This window comes from Thalia democratica, chromosome 2 (assembly GCF_965202585.1).
Source record: "Thalia democratica chromosome 2, ktThaDemo2.hap1.1, whole genome shotgun sequence".
Taxonomy (NCBI): Eukaryota; Metazoa; Chordata; class Thaliacea; order Salpida; family Salpidae; genus Thalia; species Thalia democratica.
Window position 1 is genome coordinate 57,793,278 of NC_139166.1, and position 23,906 is coordinate 57,817,183.

Here is a 23,906-nt window from a genome sequence, read left to right on the forward strand (position 1 = left end):
GAAAAATTTCGTAACACACTAGTTTTTGTTATCTTAGTTGCAAACATTATTTCTAGGTTCACAATGCAATAAAAACAAATTAAAATATCAATTTTATGTTTTATGACCGCAACACGGGTCACCGCATTGTTTTTTATTGGACAATAAAATATTTTATATCATTGTTATTAATTGCCTTCGCGTCCCAAATAGCCCGTCATGAAGGCACGCGAATTAACAGATTAACCGCTTTATTATCAACTTTTCAGACGCCGTGTAGTCATTTAAACTTTTGAAATAAAAGAGATTAACAGCTATCAAACTGGAAACTGAAACTTTTTTGCTGGGAATAAAATTTGTGCAGTGGAAAACAACAAAAAGACGAACACGAAGAGTTAAGTTGATAAATTGGAATGACTCGGGTTGCGAGTATTTACACGAAAACACATCACTGCTGCTGTTGCCTCCTCTTGCTGCTGGTAAGTGCTTCATTACTAATTCACGTGGGACTTTTCCCAAGTTTTGTAACAGTAAGTAACATTTAGTAGCTGAGAGTTTGTGTGCAAGTTTCAGTACAATACGGTTGAAGAAAGCACAAATGTTTATTTTTGCTTTTTTACTGAGAATAAACACCTAAACAAAAGTTGCTCATTAAAATAAAATAAAAACACACATTTGAATGCAAAACAAAACACCGCAGACTTTGTTCAGCGCTTTTTATGGCAACCAAATTGCTTGCACAGCCGTCGCAACAACTTGCATTTTACCGTTACTTAACAAAAACATATACAAAAAATACGCAGTAATTTAAACTTCTGGCTGTTAAACTCTCCGCCAATGTGGAATGACTTATCAAACTTTTCCAGCGTCTATTTTTACCCTTTTGTATCGATTAGTTTTGGTAAATATTTACATTAGAATTGATTACGCACGTATGCCATAATGTTAATTTAAACTTGAACTCTATTGCTGTGTTGGTTTTTAAACATTAATTTTAAACACTAATTTTTAAACATTTGAGACAAAAGTTAAAAATTAAATTGTTGTTTTATAAGTATATAGGTTATAAGTTTTTTAAGAGTGCTTTACAAAACTCACAAATTATCTATTTTAATAAAAATATAAAAAAAGTTTTTTTACTTTAAATTCCTCTTCTATGTTTACCAGGGGAAAGATAAAAAACTTGGCTTAAGAATATCTGGAAAGACTGGAAAACAGGTCAGTGAAAGTCCACGCGAATTCTGCAACGCTATATCAATATCATAAAACGAGGCCAAGTCCACCGATTTGCTCTAATAAAAGTCACACCTAGCAACCAAATATATATATAGCGGCATAACATGAGGCGAGCAAATAGCTTCAAGTTCAACTTTAATCGATTATCTTGGAAGCATTCTTTCGGGCAGGCAGCGTTTACACACACATTGAAAAGAAAAAGCGAAAAGGTTTTTCTCTGCTGCTGAAAGTTTGCTCGGCGTCGCTTTTGCACGTTTAAACGTTTCACTTTGTATGAGGTGGCCACCGCTGCTGTGAGGTGTTTGTTCAATACTCGACAGCTTTTATCTTGTTTTGAGCTCGAGCGCGATTTGAATTTAGTTAGTTTTTCTGATGGTTATCCTCGTATCACAATGGTAATCTGCTGCGAACAGTAGCACTTTTATGTTTATGTAGCAAGCGAGTTAAGCCTTCCTATCAGAGCGCGGCCCTCGGTAAATTATTCGGCGTCGCCTTGCACCCTGGCTGACCCCTGGTCCTCAAAACACTGTTGCTTTGTATTTGACGTCCGCTTGCGTCGTCTTGATAGTTTCTCAACACACTCGCCATCCAACACAATTATCTTGTAATCAAACGTCAGTCACAAGCACCGGCTATTCGGCGAGATGGCAGAACAAAGAGCCCACTATATTGTTACTTGACAGGCAGCTCTGCCTGCTTGTTATTGGCTGCACAGCTGAGCCTTTTTTCATGTGGCCTGCCTGGCTTGTTTCTAATTACATACAGTGTGTAGAAATAACTCTTCGTAATAGCGAGTTTGGTATGATTTATTTGTCATCACTTTGTAATGCTGATTTCTTTCTGAGAAATTTTAACAGCTTGAAATGGTTTGGTAAAAATATGTATTTTGAAATTTTTTGAGTATATTTTTGATATAACTTGTTAGAGTTTTAAGTTGAACTCTCAAACAGTGCTTGTATAGACTAATTTAGTGAAATATATTTTACTTAATCAAACTTTATCATCTACAAAAGAGCTCAAAACTTCGTATTTATCAGAAACTTTTTTTATAGATTTATTAAGATACTTAAAATAACACATAAAATTAATACCCGTTTATTTGTACATCCATCAAAGTTTTAATTAAAACTAAAACTACGTTGAAACTTTGATCAACTTTTGTGTCTAACTAAAGCTAGCTTAAAGTTACGTTAAGGTTTATGTTTGACACATATTACTATAAGCACAGTCCTCACAATAAAAACTATATACAAAATCAAGATGCTCAAAATACAATGAAAGTACTAAATATTTAAACGAACAAGCTAAATATAAAAACTGTCTTAACCTGTCTCTTTCTTTATTGAAGCGACTGTTGTCTTTCGCCAGTAATTTAATCTCTGAGATCTGCATGTCTGAAGAATTTCCCGACCTCAGTCGCAAACATCACTTTTGTCGTTTATCTCCTCTGCTTTTGTTTTAATGGGGGCTTGAGAGGGATAAAGATTACGGCGAAATTACATCACAATCCATTCAAATCGCATCACAAATTGCTCTCAAAAGTCTCTCAGACGTCAGCAAATCCCCTGGTCGCTTGGCAACCAAGCACTTTGCCCTTTACCCTGAAATCATGTGGAACAGTGTCATATTGCACCCACCGGTCAACTTCTCAGAACGCTGAGAGGTTTAGGAATTAAACTCTTGTCCAAACTTTATGACGCAACAATCGCTAACTGAGAAGGTGCATGTTAAGCCGTTCAATGTTAAGAGTGGGTCGAAAAAGGTGAGAGCGTTTCTCAATACATTCCGTTTGTTTTCGGTATTTCTTTACTGACGTTGAACCTCCACACTCAGGTTCAAGGAAGTTCCAAATCCGTCAAAACAGCGAATTTAACGGCGAATAATTAATGCTTCTAAACATTAAAATCAAATTATTCAACCTGAAAACTGTCTTTTGCGTGGTTAGTCTTGTGTTAAACTTAAACGACTAAGCATGGCAAATTAATTAACGAATTCCAGCGAAATTCTGCACAAAGACGTGATCGGAACAAAATAGGAAATGTTTTTGTTTTGTTTCGGCAACACTCTTATTTGTTTTGTAAACAGCAAGCTGATAACAATTACTTTTTTTAAACAGTTTGCATGTTTGCGTTTTTTGTTGATGTGCGTACAAACAGCACAAATAAGATAAAAAATAAAAACGCTGCTTATTTTCCCTTCAACTTTGTGCTGAAGAATTCTAAAACATGGTAACTGCAAACATAAATCAATTAAAAGCGTTACGCATGAACAATGTCGAAGTTTTTATTCTTTGAAACGTAAACATCAAATCTCATTTAATGCCTTTAGTGGCTTTTGTGGCCGATAAGTTTTGTTTTAGTACTTTTGATTAAGCTCTGGGTTTTTATTAAAAAGTCAGATTTGATATTTTATAAACAAATATTGTTTTCTAATCAGTAAAGCTTTCAGATTTAAGTTTTAACATATACAAGTTTTAATCAATAAATGAAGCCTGAAAGTGACTTTGTTTGAAACAATTTTATTGAAAATCTTATTGAAGTATGCACACACAAATAATTTATAAGCAGTTTGAATTTCACAATCTGCTGCTATAAAAATGTGTTATGCAATAAATTTATTTTACAGTTTAATTCACTCATGTTTTGTTTGCTGCAAACATTTTGACGTTTTTCCAAAAAATACTTTTAAACAAGTGGTTACTTATCTTAATAGTTTGTGTTATGGAATACTCAGTTTTAAGTGTTGATAACATTGGCATAAATACAAACATTTAGGCTGGGAACAAAAAAAAAAAAGAAAAGTTAGCATGTTAGTTGAAAATAAAAACAAAGAAAATTCGCATATAAAACTAAAACTATAAATTATAAAACTTGCAAAAAACTTTAGACTCATTCAAATATATGCATTTCGTTGATAAAAAAGTTAATTATAGTTTTTGTTGGTTGTATTTAGACAAAATTATTTTTGAAAACTTCTATCAATAAAAGAACTTATTAGATAAATAAGAAAAGTACAAGAATAATTGAGAACAGTTTTAAAGGAAGGTTCGATTTCTGATTGGACATTTCTAAGCTGTGTTCAAACTTTAATCTTTAAAAATTATAGCTTTAAAACATTTTACATTACTAAAGTAATTGCATTTAAAAGTGCCAGAAAATTGTTATGGTTATTTTTTCTAGATTTTGTTTTATAAATATGTCGTACAAGTTGTAAAACACGTTTATAAAAAAATATTTTAAACATCTTAATGGTTAAGTATGGACGACTATATTTTGTATCAAAGTTTAAAACAAAACTTACGAAATGCTTAAAATACGTATTTTCATAATTGAATTTTGTAAAATAAAATAAATAGTAAATGTATTCCTCATACAAATATTTTAAGTTTCATAACACACTTTAGTGCTATAAAACAATTTAGAAAAAGATACCACAAAAATATTTGTTACCTTAATACCAACTGGTTTCAGACATTTTAAATTATAGTATTCAGTTTCACAGTATACCCTTTTACCTCTCAGAAGCATTTCATATCGAATTTATCACTTACTTAAGATCTTATTTCAACTTTTGCGCATCTTCGTTAAAATCAAATTACCATTACCTTAAATGGATTTCGAGAAATTTTTGAGTTTCTAACCGGCTTTTACGAGAAGCTAATTAAATGTTTGTGTTAACTATTTTGTAAACAAAAGCGTACGAAAATATTTTCTAATTAACAAACACCTAGCTGAAACAAAAAGCTCGTGAACACTTAAAAAGTTCGTTACAAAGCTTCATTTCTTCGTGTGTGCACGACGAAAAACCGATCATGCCATATGTCTTTTTCTATAAAAAAAGCACACACAGATAAAAATATGCAAAGTATTTGATTGTGTTGATTTTTATTGAGGCCGTAGTATCTCGCTCACAAAAGAGAAATTGCCAGGTTAAACTGATGTAAAGGAGCCCATTGTGCTCAGCTGACTTGTTTTGCAGTTTGAACGTTAATACAGCGAAACACGTGCAATATGTGAGCATATTTACAGTTTTTTCATTGCTCGAAATTCAAGCTTGCCTACTGCGGTTTGAGTGAAACAAATGCATAACACAGGGATTAAATAAGAATAAACGTTATTTGCATGCAAATTAATTTTTTGCCGAGAAATAAAAGAACAGTTTTATATATAAACCGCTTTTGTCCCGAAAACTTGTTTGCTTAAACAGGTAGCAAGCAAATATTTAACAGTGAATGAAACTGCACAGGTTACAAAAACACAAAAAAAAAATACAACAGATGTTGAAAGAAAAACATAGTAAGAAGTTCAATAAAACAAAGAAATCTTTATTTTTAGCATCGCGCATTCATACCACGCTTTTTGTTTACAGCGCGCTTTATAAGCAAAGTTTAATTTTTTTCTGGTCAAAAATCATTCACTCCGTGATACTCGACCTTCGAATGTTTCCGTTCGCGGCAAGTTCATGGCACGAATTTCTAACTTAATTTTAAAATTCAGCAGCATGAGCAGCAGTTGCCTGTCAAGGCACGCGCGCAATTTTAAGTTGGTTTATTTTTACTTTTTTTTTAAGGTATAATTTTATTCAGGATTTTTGCCGTGCTCCGGATTTCGCTTAATCCCGAGCTCATGCCTAGCATGTTGTTGGCTTTCTATTAATATTTTGATTTTTTTCTATTTGATAAAATAAAAAATTTGTCCTTGTACTCAAGTCTTAAAAAAAAACTTACCTAAAGAATTTTTAGGGGCAAACAAGTTTAATTTGATATTAATTACTTTTTTTGTGCACTCACATGAATTGTTTCTGAGTTTTTTAAAAGATTTAAAGCTATTTCTAAACAATTAACCACAATTAAACAAATACTTTTCTTTGGAAACACAGCAACTTCAAAGCCACCTAGGACGCCTGATGTTTACAAAACAGCAGTTTGGCAGCTAATTACGCTGAAATTTGCAGTGAAATCGTGTTATTAGCACCACGCAAGTCAGCCAAGGTTATCTGCTTGTCAGATTTTATTTACAATTACTTTCCACAGTGATTAAATCAGCGAGCCACCTACGAGCTAACTTTTTCTCATCACCTCATATAAACTCTACCGCTTTAACTCTCTGTTGTGCTACTTAGCTACTTTATTTCGAAACGGTTCTTAATGCCAGATATAATTTTGATCTGTATTTAATTGCAACACTAGCATATTGTGAAGTAGCTCTCGGCGAAAGCGAAAGGAATGGCGTGATTAAACTTTTAAATTTATTGTTCATTTTAGTGGGTAGTACGGTTTGAAGTGCACTCATTTCTGTGTTTTTTCAAAAACTTTTTTTATTTATCTGTGGGGCGTTACTCGAAGAAAAATTTACGCCATTCTTTCAAATTTCGCTTAACAGCTTCTTAAAAATTTTCACAACGCCATCTTTCAAAAACTTTTTCTAAGATTCTTTCAGGGTCAAAGAATATTTTTCTGCTTCAAAACATTTCCCAGACGTTTCATGTTTTCCAAGCAGAGGCAGACAAACCCAAAACAAAAAAAATCTCTGATGGGAAAAATCTTAAGTGCTTGGATGGTAATTTATAATGTAAACTGCTGGCGTTCTTTGGGCTTAAACGCAAAATTTTAAAAATAAAAAGTGAACTGTTTAGAAGGCACTCGAGTTGTAACAGAGAAGGATTGTGCGGTTGCAAGCGAATAAAACTCAAATAAAATTCAAATAAAGTTCAAATAAACATTTGTCATTTCGCTGTAAACTTGTGACTGTTCGTGTAACGCCTACGCTTGTCATATTGTATACCGGAAAAAAGTTCTGTCGAGCTTAAAATAAAATTTATTTGTTTCTGGAATTTGTTTCTTTAGAAATATTTTTACAACGACTAATTCAGATTAAATTTCCAACGGATAAGACTTCTTTTTTCATACTCACTTAAAATTACATCTAAGTAATAATTTACAACTTTTTTTAATTTTATTTATTAATTTTTGAGTTTCTCATTTTTTCTTAATGACTAACAGCTGTATATTAGCTGCTATCTTAATTTTCTGTAGCGACTAAGCCAACCGAAAGTAATTGCTCTTCAAATAAAACGTGCTCCTAATTACAGCATCTAATAACTGTGTTCAAGATAACAGCGTCTGCTGTTTAGTGACTGAGCAAAATGACAAGATATTACATGACACTCGCTTTGTTGTATATAGTGAAACAGCTTAAGTCTGAAAGACAATGGTGAAATTTTGACATGTTCCCATGCTTTGATGAGATAATACACATTATGTTATGTTTGAAAGTAGGTCTTTTAATAATCGGTAATTATCAGTAATAACTTGAATTGGTAAAATTTTTGTTTTAACTTCACTAAAATGATTCTTTGTGGATTAATTTAATGCTTTTAAATTTAAAAATAACCACAGTTCAGAAAATTGAAAGTTAAAGTTTCGGTTTTCGATGTTTTCATACTTAAAAGCTTGAAAGTATCTTTAATTTACATCAGTTTTAAAAGAGTAAATATGTTAAAATATCTTTGTGGTATCATAAGCTCATCTGTCAGTACATGTTAAATGATTGATAGATTGTTAAAAGGTACCTGATTTTATATGTCTGAATAATTGAAATTTTTCGTGCTCATTTGCAGAAATTTAATGCTGCACTAATGGGACCCTAAACAAAAAATTTATCAAACACATCAAGTTTTTGTAAACAAAATTAATTGGGTTCTAAGTTATGAACTGGCTCAGTAGATTGATGTACTTTATTGCATGGTGTAAATAAAACATTGCGTGATTAATTATAACAAGCAAGCATTAGTTTACATTGAAACGCAAAATTAAATTCAGACAAGTCATTAATCTTCATAAACAATTAACAATCAGTAAACAAGATAATCCGCTAAATCAAGTTAAAGCGCGCAGATAAACACACAAATTTTAATTTTGTAATTCGCGCGTAATTTGCTCGTTTATTGAAGGTAAACACTATGTCGCTAATTGCCCGACAAAAAACAAAACAAAGTCGGTTGCGCGGTCAACGTCGCCGTAAACAAAACTTGTCTTCGATAGGGTAGGTCTTTTTATGTGTACTATTTTATGGGCACTCTTTTATGTGTAGAATTGCTGCAATCAATTCTGCCTATAATTTTATGTGATGTCATTAACATTATGTGTAGTATTTACATGTTGCTGCAATAAAGTTGCTGCAATTAAATGAAAAATAAAATACTGTCCAGGCCTTGCTTTATATAAATATTATGGATAGATTTTGTAGTTTTAAATTTATAAACAAACAAATAAAAAAAACTTGAATACACATAAACCAATAGTTTGATTTATTTGTACATTTATTTAAATTATAATTTGTAAACTAAAAAAAGTAGTGGCTAGACTTATTAAAAGATTATGGATAATTTTTCTATTTAAGATTTAATAAAGAAAAAAAAAGCTTGATTACAAATAACCAATTGTTTGATTTAAAATTATATTTATGTAATTTATATTTTTTATACTACCAGAAGTAATGGCTTGGCATATTATAAATATTTTGGATATTTCTTTATTTAAGATTTTGAAAACAAAATAAAAATTTAACACACATAAACCAATAGTTTGATTTATAGTTGTATATATGTAATTTAATTTAGTAAACTTATAGAAGTAGTGGTTTGGCCTTATGTGTACTGTTTTAAGGGCACTCTTTATGTGTAGAATTGCTTCAATTAACTTATGTGATTTCATTTAAATTATGGGTAGTATTTAGATGTTGCTGCAATTAAGTAAAAATAAGATACTGTCTACTTTTAAATCAAACAATTGGTTTAAGTGTATTCAAGCTTTTTTTTATTAAATATTACACAAAAAAAATATCCATAATCTTTTAATAAGTCTATCCACTACTTCTGTTAATTTACAAAACACAATTCAAATAAATGTACAAATAAATCAAACTGTTGGTTTATGTGTATTCAAGTTTTTTTTTTTTTTGTTTGTTTATAAATTTAAAACTCAAAAACTATCCATAATATTTATATAAGGCCTGGACAATATTTTATTTTTCATTTAGTTGCAGCAACATCTAAATACTACCCATTGAATATAATTGATTGAAGCAATTCTACACATAAAATAGTGCCCATAAAATAGTACACATAAGAGCATACCACTACTTTTATAAGTTTACTAAATATAAATTACATATATACAACTACAAATCAAACTATTGGTTTATGAGCGTTCAGTTGTAATTTTTTTATTTTGTTTACAAAATGTTAAATAAATAAAAATTTCAAAATATTTATAATATGCCAAGCCATTGCTTCTGTTAATATAAAAAATATAAATTACATAAATATAATTTTATATCAAACAATTGGTTTAAGTGTATTCAAGTTTTTTTTTTCTTTATTAAATCTTAGAAAAAAATTATCCATAATCTTTTAATAAGTCTAGCCACTACTTTTTTTAGTTTACAAATTATAATTTAAATAAATGTACAAATAAATCAAACTATTGGTTTATGTGTATTCAAGTTTTTTTTATTTGTTTGTTTATAAATTTAAAACTACAAAATCTATCCATAATATTTATATAAAGCAAGGCCTGGACAGTATTTTATTTTTCATTTAATTGCAGCAACTTAATTGCAGCAACATGTAAATACTACACATAATGTTAATGACATCACATAAAATTATAGGCAGAATTGATTGCAGCAATTCTACACATAAAATAGTGCCCATAAAATAGTACACATAAAAAGTCCTACCGTCTTCGATACAAAACAGTGACGTCACAAACAGCGACTTTTGGCAGGTCTTTGTGACGTAACAACTTCTCACCACGTGCTGTTTGCTCGCCAAACCCCAGCAGCAGTGGAGGTTTGTGCGCGCAGTCACGCAAGTTTTTGTTTGTTAGAGCTTTTATTTTTGCCACTTGCTCCTTTTGTTCAGCAATTTGTTTTAATTTTGATAAGTTTGAAATTTATGAGATTATTGTGTGCCTGTGCAACTTTCCTTTTTGTTGTTTACGTTGATTTCAAGTGTTTTATAACGTTTGAATGGTTTTAAATGACCACTTTTCAAACGACAGGGAAATAAAAATTCCTTGTTTAAATATTTTTGCACATTTTTTAAACTAGAATTATAAAAAAAATTAAAATAATAAAAACTTTACTTAAAACCATAAATTAAATTAATTAAAAAACTTATAACTGAGTTACAAGAAGGTTTATGCAAAGCTAAGGTATTTTTTGATAGCTTATAAGTGATGGTTTTTTATAGAAAATAAACTTATAGTACTGACCATAAACAATTAAAATGTTTTAAAGTACAAAACTTATTTTCTTCGGCAAGTGTAACATGAGCTTAGCGGCGAATTCAATTTTATTTGATTTAAATGGCAAGTTTTTATTAATCCATTCGAGACGAATCGTTGTGATCATGATACCCCTTGTATTTTAATTTTAATTTTTTGCAGATATTAGTCAAGGCAGATGAATTTGTGACGTCAGACGACGAGGATTATGACGTGACAGGGGGAAGCGGCGATGACGAATCGTGGCACAGCGCAGTCAAACATGTAAGATTGAAAATTTTCAAAACTTTTCGAAGTATAAATGATTTAAAAGTATCTAAGAACATGTTTTTCTTTTTTATAATTTGTTGTTTTTCGTATAATTGGATCTTTACATGTCGATTTATCATTGTAACACATCTATTATTATGATTAATTAATTTCAAATATCAATTATTGTTTAGTTTTTGAGCACTCAGAAATTGTTTATTGACCTACTAGTAGGTATTTATTATTTTATTTTAATTGAAATGTTTATAGTGTTTGTAAATTGCATTAATTATATTTCATGTATTTAGTTTCTCATACAACATTGTTGACAATTACGTTTATAAAGTCATGAAAGTTTGTTCAAATTTTTAATTATATCTATAAACTAAAGTTTTATTAAAATTTTTAGAAATTAATTAAATTTAAATGTTAAACACCAACAGGTGCGCACTCTTTGGTCAGAATGGTCAAATTGGTCAGATTGTACAAAAACCTGTGGTTTTGGAATTTCTAAGTCTTCAAGATCTTGTTTGAATGGGTTAGTTTTTTTTTTGATTTTAAATTTCTTTAGTTGTGGTGAATTATTAAACTTTTTTTAGAAAATTTTTTCCGTAATTAAAGATCCAAAATACAATAAAAACAATAAAATTCCCGTTCAATAAAAGTGTTTGATCTTTACAAACTGTTTGATCTAAGAAAAAAGCAAATTCATCTAAAAACATAAAGTTTGGTGTAATTTTTGAATAAAACATTTTGTATGCAACACTTTAAATTTTGCAATGTTTTCAAATATCATAAAACGTAAGTTATTCTGTAAAATGAAAGCTTTAAATAGGTTTGCTTGTTATGTTATAAAATTTTTAATAAAATAAGTTAAGATTTAAAAAGGTTCGTTTTTATTTAGTTTTAAAATTATTTAACGCAAGTGTTTTGCAGAACATGCATTGGAGAAAATTATAGATACAAACTATGCTCGACTGAGGTACGTATTTTACCAACAAGTTACTAATATAAACTATTTGGTCATAATAAGGTCAGTTATGTTGTTTGTAGAAAAGCATTCATAAGCACAAAGCAAACACTTTCCAGTGTGTTGGGGCCCAATAAGGGTATTAAAGTATTTGCAAGTTTCTTGATAACTGCGGTGCTTGAAAACAGTAGCCGGGTTTAAGTAAAGTTTAAAGTTTCACAACGTTTTGTTTGTAGAAGTTTTACCAAATCCTTGCATCAATAAAGTTTATTATGCTGGCGTCCATTGAAGTTTTTACCAGATTAGTTTTATGTATAATGGTGCCAAACTGCCAAGCTTTCAGCCTTATAACGTAATTGTTACACTGCTACTCTTTAATTAGTCATGGTGTTCGTAATGTAAAAACATAGATTGAGGAAAAATTTTAAGTTAATTGTTATTTTAAGGTAATAGTTGAAAAATGTAATTAAATCATGAAGTCTTTTTGTATTAACTAGTTGTAAAAAATAATTGTTAAGATACAGTTAAATACCATAAAAATAGTTTGAGGTTGTTGATATAATAACATATAAGAAATAAAATTCTTATAAAAAAAATCTTATAAACTACATGCAGACAAAAAAGTTAAATTTGCAGTCTTCTTTTATCAAAACTTAAAGAAAACATATATAAAAAGGAAGCTACTTTTAATTCTAAATTAACTTTATTAGCTGGATTGGTATAACATACAATTAAAAAGACCATCTTATTTAAAACACTTCATTTTATTTAGTTTCTACATGTAGAACAAAAAATCATTTTTTATATATTTTTTATAAAAAAACATAAGCAAATTTCATTATCAAAAAATAAATTGCAGGACTGCCCGCAGTTCTCTGTAAGCTTCAGACAACGCCAGTGCGAAAGTTTCAACTCGGCAACTCAAAAGTGGACGCTTCCCGTGCTGACCGCCTCCGACCTCATCGACCACATGCTGCAGAATGACCTCAATTCCCACTGCTCCCTCCACTGCAGGTCGAGCGTGACGGGCAAGGTTGCCATGGTAACCGAAAAGGTAGTTGACGGAACCCGTTGCCAGGCGAAAGAGAGTCTGGGGGTTTGCATCGAAGGAAAATGTGAAGTGAGTGAATAAATAGGATAGGCTTTAATATTTTCTCTTTTTAAAAATAATTTAATATAGGTTCAAAAAAGCTTCTCATGAAAACATTAAACAATGGATGAAAATATTTTTTTTTAAATTGTGTGGTTTGTTTTTTTCTTGAACTTGAAATAGTAAAAGGACAAACGAGTTTCTTAATCAGCCTCATGACAGAAACCAACATATTTCCATCTAAATTTTTAATTGTCTAGATTAAATTGAGTATAAAATTCACATTTTCTCCTTTGGCATTTAGTGCTTTATCAATTATGAAAACAGTTTGTTTTAAAACGCTGAAATTTCCTTGCGCACTTGAAACAAAAAATTCGTCTTTTTATATCAAGTTGGGTTGGTGTGAGAAATTTCTGAGGGTTTTATTTCAAAGCACAAAACCGCAACTTTCTTGATCAACGTTTGGATTTTCGTAATTCTGCCAAAAATTCCATCCGTTTAATTAGCCTGCTCTGTGCATCTTTGCTTTAAATAAACTTGACAACTGTAATATCCATTGTTAGATTTCCTTTTCTTTTCGTTGTTTGAAAAAAGTTGTGGTTGCGAATAATGAGCAATAATACAGCGTTCATAAGGAGATTGCTATATCTTGTTTGGTGAAAGTTATAAATATAATAAATCGCTTCATTCACGTGATTACTGTTCCCATCATTAACTTTTGTTTGTCATATGATTTGTTTAACCTTATATGGTTCACAAAGTAAAAAAGTAGTACATTACTTTATCATTACGCTATAGAAATATCCGAAAAGAGTTGTAGTAACTTACAATTTTAAACAAATGACAAAAAGTAAAACTCGGTTCTCAGCGAAAATTACAAAAAACAAATGAAAAACTGTAATTAAAACAAAACTTTTTTGGCTCGTTTGCTAAATCGTTTGTTTTACATAAATGGGATAATAATCATGTTATTTTGCAATTTATATGTCTATGTGGTCTGCATATGTGATTTGTTAATGTAAATGTTTGCTTTATTAAGTCGTGAACTGAAATTCTCTTATACGGAAATTCAGAAACAATTGCATTGAGTTGAGATTTTTTCGCTTTAACACGGTTTAAAACGTGTTACAAAGGTCGAAATTAAATTATTCGGAATAAGCCATAGCCAAGTTGGGAACAGAAAAAAAACATTTCTACTGGTGTGTGTTTATCATACATACCGATGTCATGTTTTTTCATTTTGTAATCACAAGACGCAATTATTCTTGTGTATAACTTCAGTAGTAGCTGAAAAAATTATGTAAAAAATACAGTGAGAAAAAAGCACAGTTTAGCAAGAAGCTGTTTCTGAGTAATTCTAACTAAACAAAATCGAATGCTGTTCAAACAATATTATTTGCGCAAGTTGTTAAAATATAGCATAATCGGATATTTTTGTTTGTGTCTTCTAGTTTGTTTGCTGAAGACTTTCCTGTTGTAGTCATCTTGAATCACACAGAAACTTGATAGCCATAAACAAATGTTCTGAGCATTTGTGTTCAGGATGTTTTTTTCAAGGAATTATTTTTGCAAAATATATAAAATTTATAAGAAAAAAGTTAAAGTATGAAAATAAATATAAGTTTAATTACTATTGTATTTTATCAGTTTTTATTTTAAAAAAATATTTAGAACATAAAAGTTAAAAAAAATCTCTAATTAATTTGTAAATTTGTTTTTTACATTAATTAACACAACAAGCTATTTATAGCACGCTTAAAACTTTTTGATACAAAAAAAAAACAAAGCAAAATCCTTCTACTCCACAGCGAGCGGGATGCGACGGAGTGTTGTACGGAGGAGAAGTTTATGACAAATGCGGAGTTTGCGGAGGAGACGGAAGTTCATGCAGATTGATCAGCGGTATTGTGACGTCATCAAGTGATAACGGTACCTAATTATAAAAAAATGCTTGTTGTTCTTGGAAAAACGTTCTTGCTCTTATGTACATAGGTTTCAAAAGAAAGTGTGATCAAAAATTAGAAAAAAAAAACAAGTATTCAATAAAAGCCTATTTATCAGTATTGAAAATAAAAAACACTGTATCGTTAGTACTTATTATAATTGTTAGTTACAGAGAAATATTTTTAAATGTTGTGCAAGACAATTTTTGCATGGATTTAATTAACTTTATTTTTTCAAATGTAACTTGAAATATCAAAAGAGCGTAATATTGCTAAAAATAGAAAACAATATATGTAAGTTGCAAATGCAAACAATTTTTCTCAGTCTCTTAAAAAATAAAAAGTTATAACAGATAATAAACTAAAAAAACACTTATTGCTAAATCACTGAGACAGTAATGCAAAGTTAATGTGTTTACAATTGTATAAAAATTATAAATCTAATGATTAATAATGTTTTACGAAGTGCTCTCTGAGAAAATACTTAAGTTGAATTTTGAATCAGTTTAAAAGGCTATTAAACTGTATTCAACTCCTTAATAATCGTAAGATGCACTTTTTAATTGTAAATAGTTTTCTAAATATTTTAATACCTTTTTAATTTAGATCTAAATAAAGTTGATATTTTATCTGTGCTGACTTAATATCTGTAATAAATCATATATATATTAAATTGTGGACGTTACTGCAATTGACATTTACAAAAATATTTTAATCTAAAGATTGATCATTTAATGAATTTATACGTTATATCGCTGCTTTAAATTTAAAAATACCAAAAATTCAGTTTTCACGCGTTTAAGTTGACAAACTATTTTTTTTGTTTTTTATGAATTATAGCTGTTAAACATGGGAACGGGTCTAAACTACACGAATACAATATTGCACGAGGTTACTTTATTGTACGAGGGGACAAAATTGCACGAGAACAAAATTTCACGAGTGCACAAAATTATACAAGTTACATTTTTGCACGAGAGTAAAAAACTACAGAAAAGAATTAAAAAAAAAAAAAAAAACTGAGAAATAATTTAATGAAAAAAATTGAAAATTAAAGTTACTGACCGCGGTTTGGGTTAGGGTTAACAGTGATAGTAAAATTAAAAAAAAAATAACTAATTAAAAAAAATAAAAAAGCTACCGACCGAGGGTAAGGGTTAGGGGTAACAGTGATAGTAAAATAAGATAAATATAAAAATAAATAAAATTAAAATAAGAAATAAAACACAAAAATAAAATAAAAAAATAAAAAATATTTAACTTACCGACCGAGGGTAAAGATTAGAGGTAAAATAAATATAAAAAAAAAAAATTAAAAAACAAAAACAAAATTAAAAAAAATAAAAAAACTGAAAAATAAATATTTAACCCATTTAAAAAAGTCTCCGTGCAAAATTTTCTGCTCGTGAAAAAGTGACCCTTCGTGCAATTTCATCTTCGTGCAATTTTACCCCCTCGTGCAAAAGTGTCATCGTGGTGAATATTAATCCTCGTATAATTTTGTGCACTCGTGCAACTTGGTCCCATCGTGCAAATTTGACAGCAACCCGTTAAATATAGTTAACACAAAATTAAAACAATGTTCTATTTTTTAATGCACTGCATTTTACTCGTATGTAAATATTTAAACAGATTAGTAAAAAAACAGTTATAACTTATTGAAATTGAAACTTTGATATGTAAAAAAACCTATCATAAGTACTTAGAATTAGATAGTTTGCTTATTTCTTTTAGTATCATGTGTTATAACAAAAATTTTAGAATACAATTATAGTTTTTTATAACTTTTCGTCAGTAGTTCAGATGCTAGTTTTTCTTAGAATCTATTATATTGCTAAATAATAAAAAAAAATAACCAGAGGTAACTATTTGTTACATTTTATAAACTTTAATTTAAGTAAATCAATAACTTTTCAGAAACAATTACTGAGATTCCAGCATCAAGCACAAACATTATAGTTTCCGCGGATGTTAGCTTCGGTAAATTAGTTTAATTTTTATACATAATATTATATTGATAGCAATTTATATTTTACTTAAGCTTCTTGTCGTTATTAAAATTAAAAAAAAATTTTTTATCGCTCACTTACATTACAAATACTATTTATTACGTTTTAATTTTTTAACAGCTCTATGTTCATATTTAATTAAAATACGTAGTCATAAATAAAACCAAAAACAACAAATCTATGCTTCTTGATTTTACAAATACATGACAACTATGTTCGGCTTACATAACAAACTTCATTGCAGATATAGTATCTGAGGAGAAAAACCTCAGCTTGATAGAAGTGAACGAAGAAGTAAAACAACCGCTAGCTGACGCCGAAGAGCTGTCAAATTTAGACGACTTTGTTTACTCTCTCGCAGGGCCGATTAAAGAAAACGCGAAAGTTGTAGTAAGTTTGCATGATGTATTACTAGTAACTTTAATACTTTTCTCTTTCACAATTTTTCAATTTATGTTCTTTATATTTTTTCCATTTTTAATAAACACTCTTTCATTTAGGTAATTAAAATATCACCTGAATTTTGTGAAACAATTGTTTTTATTTGTAAATTTTAAATCTTTAAAAACGTTAGTTTAAGTTAAGTTTTTACTTATTTTTACTTTAAAAGTATTTATATAATAATAAACAGATAGACTTTTTAAGTTAAGGCAAATATCTATACAACAATAAACTAAGTATAAGTTTTCCTTTCAAAATCTACAAATCTTATACTTATACCCATACAAAAAACACAAAAGATATTAATAAAAGTAAAAAGAAAACTTAAACTATAGAAAACATAAAACTTGCTGTTTAGTTTTTAAATTTACTAAACATCGCAAGTGTTAAACTTTAGAACATCTGAAATAAAAAATAAATAAATAAAATTTTTATGTTTGTTGCTTTTAAAATGATTAGTTAATAGTTAATTTCCTAAAGTAAAATTATGTTTGAGTATTTGAAATTCTATAATTTTAGTCTAAATTAATTTAACTAAATTTAAAATAGCTTTTTTTTAAGAAACTTCAGCTGATATGATTATTTGTTAAACCATACAAAAAACTAGTTTTAAATGTAAATAAAGTATTTCTATTAGGAAACCTTTTATTCTTAATCAGCTTATAAGTATAAAATTAAAAAAAAAAAGTTTACATAAACTTTATTACATAAGTTCTTAAATGTTGTTTCACTGTCAACGATTATTAAAAAATAAACAAAACTAGGTATTTGTTTTAAAAGCTGTTAGTATACTTTGTTTGGTAATAGTTAACAAGTTAAACAAGTTAATAAGATTTAACACATGAAAAATATGTTTTTAGGTATATTAGTTTTAAGTATTTGCGCTAGAATTTCAAAAAATCTCAAGTTATTTAAAAAAATAAAGCACAAGTTTCTAGACAATAAATTGTAGAAATATTTTGTAGGTTGAATGTAAAATGCCAAAAAGATTATCCAACAAAAACCAGTAATTGAATAATTCATACTTTGTACAAGCTCCCATAAGCCTTACGAAGTAAATTTATCAGTACAATAGCCAAATTTTAAAGAATATGTTCAAGCATAATACGAGCTCGTGTCATTTCATAATTGTAGTTTATCATGCATTTTCATACAAAAAAGTCCACATAAAAATAGTTTTACTACTAAAATAAATTAATAAATGTGTACCCACAAAAGGCAGAAAAAAATTTTGTCAATAATTTTTTATAAATGTAGAAAAAGAGCAGTACGAATATAGTTTGTGTTCATACTTGTAAATATTATTTGTACTTACTGTTTTAACAGTCTCACAACAAAATATGTTGAACTTTTTATTCAAAAATAATCAAAGTTATATTATAACAAGTTCAATAGAAATAAATTAACATTTACAAACTACTAACAAAGTATTTAAAATAAATACAATAAATTCGAGTCTTGCAATGAAGCAAGTTGTTTCTCTGCTACAGTGTCTTTATTTTCTATTTTAGGTTGAGTAAATTATCAAAGCTTTTTAAAAAAAATTAAAAACGAATTAAAATTTTAAAAATACTGTAGGTAAAACGACAGACGATGTTGGTCAACAGAATGTGCCCGTTCATTCAGGGATGCAAGCATCCGCACGAGGGCGCCAGAACCATCAGATACAAATACTACAAACTGAAACCTGTCATCTGGTCGCTGCCCGTTGCTACTGGCAACCACGCTCCTTGTTCGGCCACTTGCGGCGATGGTGAGTCATTTGCATGTTTTAATAATTAGCAGTTGTAACAATTAGTAACTAACTTGTTGTTTTTCAGTTTGTTTATATTGGTTGTTTTTGTTAGTAAATTTGTTTCTTTACAGAAGCTTTTAAACACTTTTAATTATCTTTTACTTTTTACATTTGAGTTTAAAGTAACATTGCAAACTTCTGTACAAACCGATTAAAAAATAGTAAATATTTTGTTTTCTCCTTACTTAAGTATTTTAAATTATACACACAAGATTCTATTTGAACAAGGTTTTTTATATAATTACTGACGAGGTCTTTGACCGAAAAAGTATTTTTTCTTCTTCAAAAGTTGAGATCTTTGTATTTGTTTTCGAAAAAACAAAACAAAAAATATTATACAAATAAATGTATTTTTAAAATATTTAGTTGACAATTGTAATATATATGCATATATTTAAACCTTGAACAGAAAATTTTGTAAAAAACACTTTACGAAAAATATTTTTTTCTTTATACGGTAGTTTGAAAGTAATTTAACATAGTTTTAAACAACTTTTAAACAATTTCTACAAACATAGGCCAAAAATAGAAAAATGTATACTAAAAAGAATGATTTTTTTTGCGGTTTAATTAAGTTATCTATGTTGCATACCATTTGAAGATTATGATATATACATGTATTATTTAAGAATTCGTTCTACCACTTAACTAAGTTTCAAAATTAAACACTCCAGTATTTTAGTTTTTATATGTAACATTAATCATTTTGTGCAACTATGAATTACAAAAAGTATATTTTCAGCTGCCTAAAAAAATGGTTAAACTTTTAATAAAAACAAAAAAAATATGCAAACCTTTGAAAATAAAACATCCAGTATCATTTCCAAAAACCAGTAATTTTTAGTAATAAAATTAAACATAAATCAATTAATTAATTTCGTATAGCTCTTTATCAGAATATACTTGTTAAAAACTGATAATAATGTAGTATAAATGTAGTTATAAACATTAATTTTAAAATACGTAGCTAAAAGTTGTTACGTCAGAAAGCATATAAGTCTGTTTAAAATGTTAAATTACAATTAAATTATACTTAGCTGATTTGAAGCTGCCTGTAAAACAAAACTATTAAAACAAAAGCATTTAAGATAGTAGAAATTTTACCTGAAACAAAATTAAATAAAAAGTACATTACAAAAATACGACAATAAACGACAACAATAATACTAAAAAATGCTATTTGTTTAAATCTTTTTGTTTGCAAGTTTTCGGCTCACGAGTTTTCACCTTATAGGAGTGAAAACTCAATAAGACTGGCTAAGCAAGCTTCATTAGCTGTAAAATCCACCTTTAATAGCGTTTCGCTACGTGTTGTGTACAACACCAACCGCCCTCTTAACGGAATTGTGAAAGATGTCACACCTATCCATGATTTAAGTAATGTAGTATACATATTTAAATGTCATTGCGGAAATGACTACGTAGGTCGAACATCTCAGCATTTCCACCTCAGGCGAGAGCAGCATGTCATGAAAAAACTAATAAAAAATATTTTTAATGACGACGTTATGCCGAAAGGTGAACAGTCATCTATCCAAGAGCACCTCCTCAACAACCCTGTTTGTGCTGAGAACTACCTGGATACTAGGTTCAAAGTTCTTTATAGAGCGAGAAACACTTACCATCTCTCAGTTCTAGATTCTTTGTTTATTAGAACTCGTGAGCCGAAAATTTGCAAACAAAGAGATTTTTACAATTTAAAACTTTATAAATAGCATTATTTTAGTATTATTGTTGTCGTTTATTGTCTAATTTTTGTAATGTACTTTTTATTTAATTTTGTTTCAGGTAAAATTTTTATTATCTTAATTTTTTTTGTTTTAATAGTTTTGTTTACAGGCAACTTCAAATCAGCTAAGTATAATTCAATTCTAATTCAAACATTTTTTACAGACTTTTATGCTTTATGACGTAACTATTTTTAGCTACGTATTTCAAAATTACTGTCTATAACAGGGATCGGCAGTTAGTTGGTGCTCGCGGGCCAAATTTCAAGTTTTCAAAATCTTCGCGGGCCACAGTTTTAGTGATGTTTTAATAATCTTTTGGCTTTAGTTTTGGTCACAACGGAGATAGTTTTACTTTTGTTCACTTAATTACTTTAAATGACTTTTAGCTACACATAAAATGCCTGTTTAATATATAAATATCTATTGTAATAGAATTTATATTGTTTAATATACTTAAGTCTTAGCAAAATATGTACTTTCTTAGATACTTAATAAGTTAACCTTAATAAAATACTTTTAATGTTTTATTTACAACCTAACTGTCTTTAAAAACCGAAATTGAAGAACATTTATGGGTCACTTTTAGACATTTTTTATATTATGAACCACCTTTTCATACCTTAAAAAATGTTAATTCTAGAATTTTTTTTGCGTCTTAAATAGCTTACACTATTAATTCAGTAATTAGTTAATTAAATAAAATTAGTACCTATTTATACTGTAAATAAGCTAAATCAAAATGTTTAGCATATTTAATGCTGGAATACTTTAATAAAATACCTTATTAGTAATTAATTAGTCTTTTACAAGGTTACAACTTTTAAAGCAAAAATGTCTAAATTATACTAAAAAGTTTACCAAAAGTTAAAAATCTAAACCTTTCTGTTAATCACGCTTAAATAGATAACTAAAATATCAATATTATAAAAAGCACAATATGTAAATAAACAAAAAATACAGTTGATAAACTACACAACAGTCAAAAAATATATTTTGAGAATTTAAAAATTTATTCAAAGTGTTTGAAATAAAAGTTTTAGATACACCTGAGTTTTATAAAAACTTCTTAAACAACTTTAACCTAGTCTTAATTAAAAAAAATTTAAACTAGCCTTATTGTTTGGCAACCCTGTTTAAAATAAAGTTCACGAAATAAAGAAATACAGAAGTTTATTAACAAAGAATTAATTACATAACTCAAAATGTTATTGTAATTTAGCTTGAATAGACAATTAAATTATTTTAAAACTTTAAACAAATGTATATAAAATTATTAAGCTATTAATGAATTATAAAAACCTATTTTTTATTGAGCATTATAGCAATTCTTTATTTGCAATAAAAATATTGCATTTAAAAAGAGCAAATGTGAATTAAAAGACGAGTCATAAGAACTATAATACGTTAGTTTGGAGTTATTGCAAGAAACAAAAAAAACAAATTGCTTAATTCTGTTACAACAACGCATGTAATTATTTTCAGTTACTACAGACTGATCAGAAAAAACTGTTTAGGCAAGTTATAAAGTAGCAAAAGTAATTAATAAAAAAAGATACCGTTGAAAGTTGAAAACTTATTTAAATAAATTGTGTTTGCATTAGTAAAATATGTTTGTTTATTTCTACAATATCAACAAGAAGTCGTATTTAGGAAATTTCTGAAAGATTATAAAGCCGCATAAACCAAATTAGGATTTAAATCAATCTGTTAAGATGCGAGAACTGAAACAATAGATATTGCTAATTTTAGAGTTTTTATTAAGGGTGATTTTACTAATTTTGACATTTTAGAAGAATTTTTAGGTTTAGTCCTAATACAAAGCACAACAATAGGTAAAGACAATTTAAAAGCAAAGTTGCAATGCACCAATATGAAGTTTTCAAAAGTACAACTTTTTGCTTCTATGTTTAGTATATAATTAAGTTAAAGGTAAAAAAACGTCTTGAATAATGTAGAAAATTTTAAAAGATAAAGTTAAGATACTTTAAATGTGTTTTTTAATAAAATATATTTATATGATTGATTTTTTCTGTCAAAGCGAAATTTCATTACTTTACATGTAAAAATTGTTTAAAATTCCAGGTGTTTTCGATAATTCTCAAATTCAAGGCTTTTTCAGATTTTTAAGTATAAATTGTTAAATTCCAAGCTTTTCCGTGATTGTTTGACAACACTAATTGTTCACTCTTATATGTATAAATTAGTATAAATAATAATTCAAATTATATCAGCTGAAAGACGTAAAATTAAAAATATATTTTAATTCAAAACCAACACTTGCATTGAACGAAACATACACCATAAATTCAATTTACCACTCTTTAAAGAAAAAAAGTCAGTTCGAGTGACCAAAACTAGCCTGATATTTTTTCATACAAAAAGCATTTTAAGCCAAAAACTGGAAGTAACTTAATTGGCCTGAGATTTGAAGTCTTCAAATAGTCATAGTCTGAGTGTGTGGAAATTTTTACTTGTTTATTTGATCGAATTTGAAGTATTTTGATAAAAAATGTACAACTTAATAAATTACCATTTCTCAATCTAGTTTGTATTAAAAAGGTAGTTCCAAAAAACAGCAACTGTTTATATTAGTATGCAACGCATAAAAATTAACTTATTTTGCTAAAAAACATGGTTTGAAAAATCAAAAAGTATACTAACAAAAACTTTTTTTAATTTATGTAATATATATTTTAAATGTGTCTGTACAAACTTAGATGTTACATGTAGAAACAATAATGTTAGAAAATTATGCATAAACAAAATTATATCTCGTTAAGTATTAAATAAAAAGTGGTTTAAAATATGAGCATCTTTGTTCATTGGTGTGCATAGGAATTAATTTATTAATTCAAAATGCAAAGAAAACTTCTAAAAAATCAAAGGTGTCAATACTAAAATAAAATTAACCTTATTTCTTCTTCTTCTTATTATTATTATTATTGTTGTTATTATTATTATCTTGTTTTAAATGTTTTTGTGTAAACTAGAATTTAACATTTAGAAATAAAACATCTGTAATAGAAACTTAGGTATAAAAAACGAATAAAAAAAATTAAACAGTAAAAAAATAACATTTTACGTAATTACTGTGCATTACTTTTGTACAGAACGGAAAACATTTGCTTTTTGTTTTTACCAAATAGGTATTATATAACTATCTTATTAATTCAAA

General features: G+C 28.1%; 1 protein-coding gene across 1 annotated transcript in view; it reads left to right on the forward strand.

Annotated features, from left to right (window-relative positions):
* The first annotated feature begins 285 nt into the window (after positions 1 to 285).
* Positions 286 to 23,906, forward strand: part of LOC145849573 (ADAMTS-like protein 1) — a 50,693-nt gene continuing 27,072 nt past the window's right edge. Inside the window, exons 1-9 of the mRNA XM_082954533.1 lie at positions 286 to 458; positions 10,667 to 10,768; positions 11,197 to 11,291; positions 11,690 to 11,735; positions 12,583 to 12,843; positions 14,622 to 14,742; positions 16,674 to 16,736; positions 17,010 to 17,155; positions 18,785 to 18,959. Coding sequence (XP_082810659.1) covers positions 393 to 458; positions 10,667 to 10,768; positions 11,197 to 11,291; positions 11,690 to 11,735; positions 12,583 to 12,843; positions 14,622 to 14,742; positions 16,674 to 16,736; positions 17,010 to 17,155; positions 18,785 to 18,959 — 1,075 coding nt within the window. The 5' untranslated portion in view covers positions 286 to 392. The remainder of the gene's footprint in view (positions 459 to 10,666; positions 10,769 to 11,196; positions 11,292 to 11,689; positions 11,736 to 12,582; positions 12,844 to 14,621; positions 14,743 to 16,673; positions 16,737 to 17,009; positions 17,156 to 18,784; positions 18,960 to 23,906) is intronic.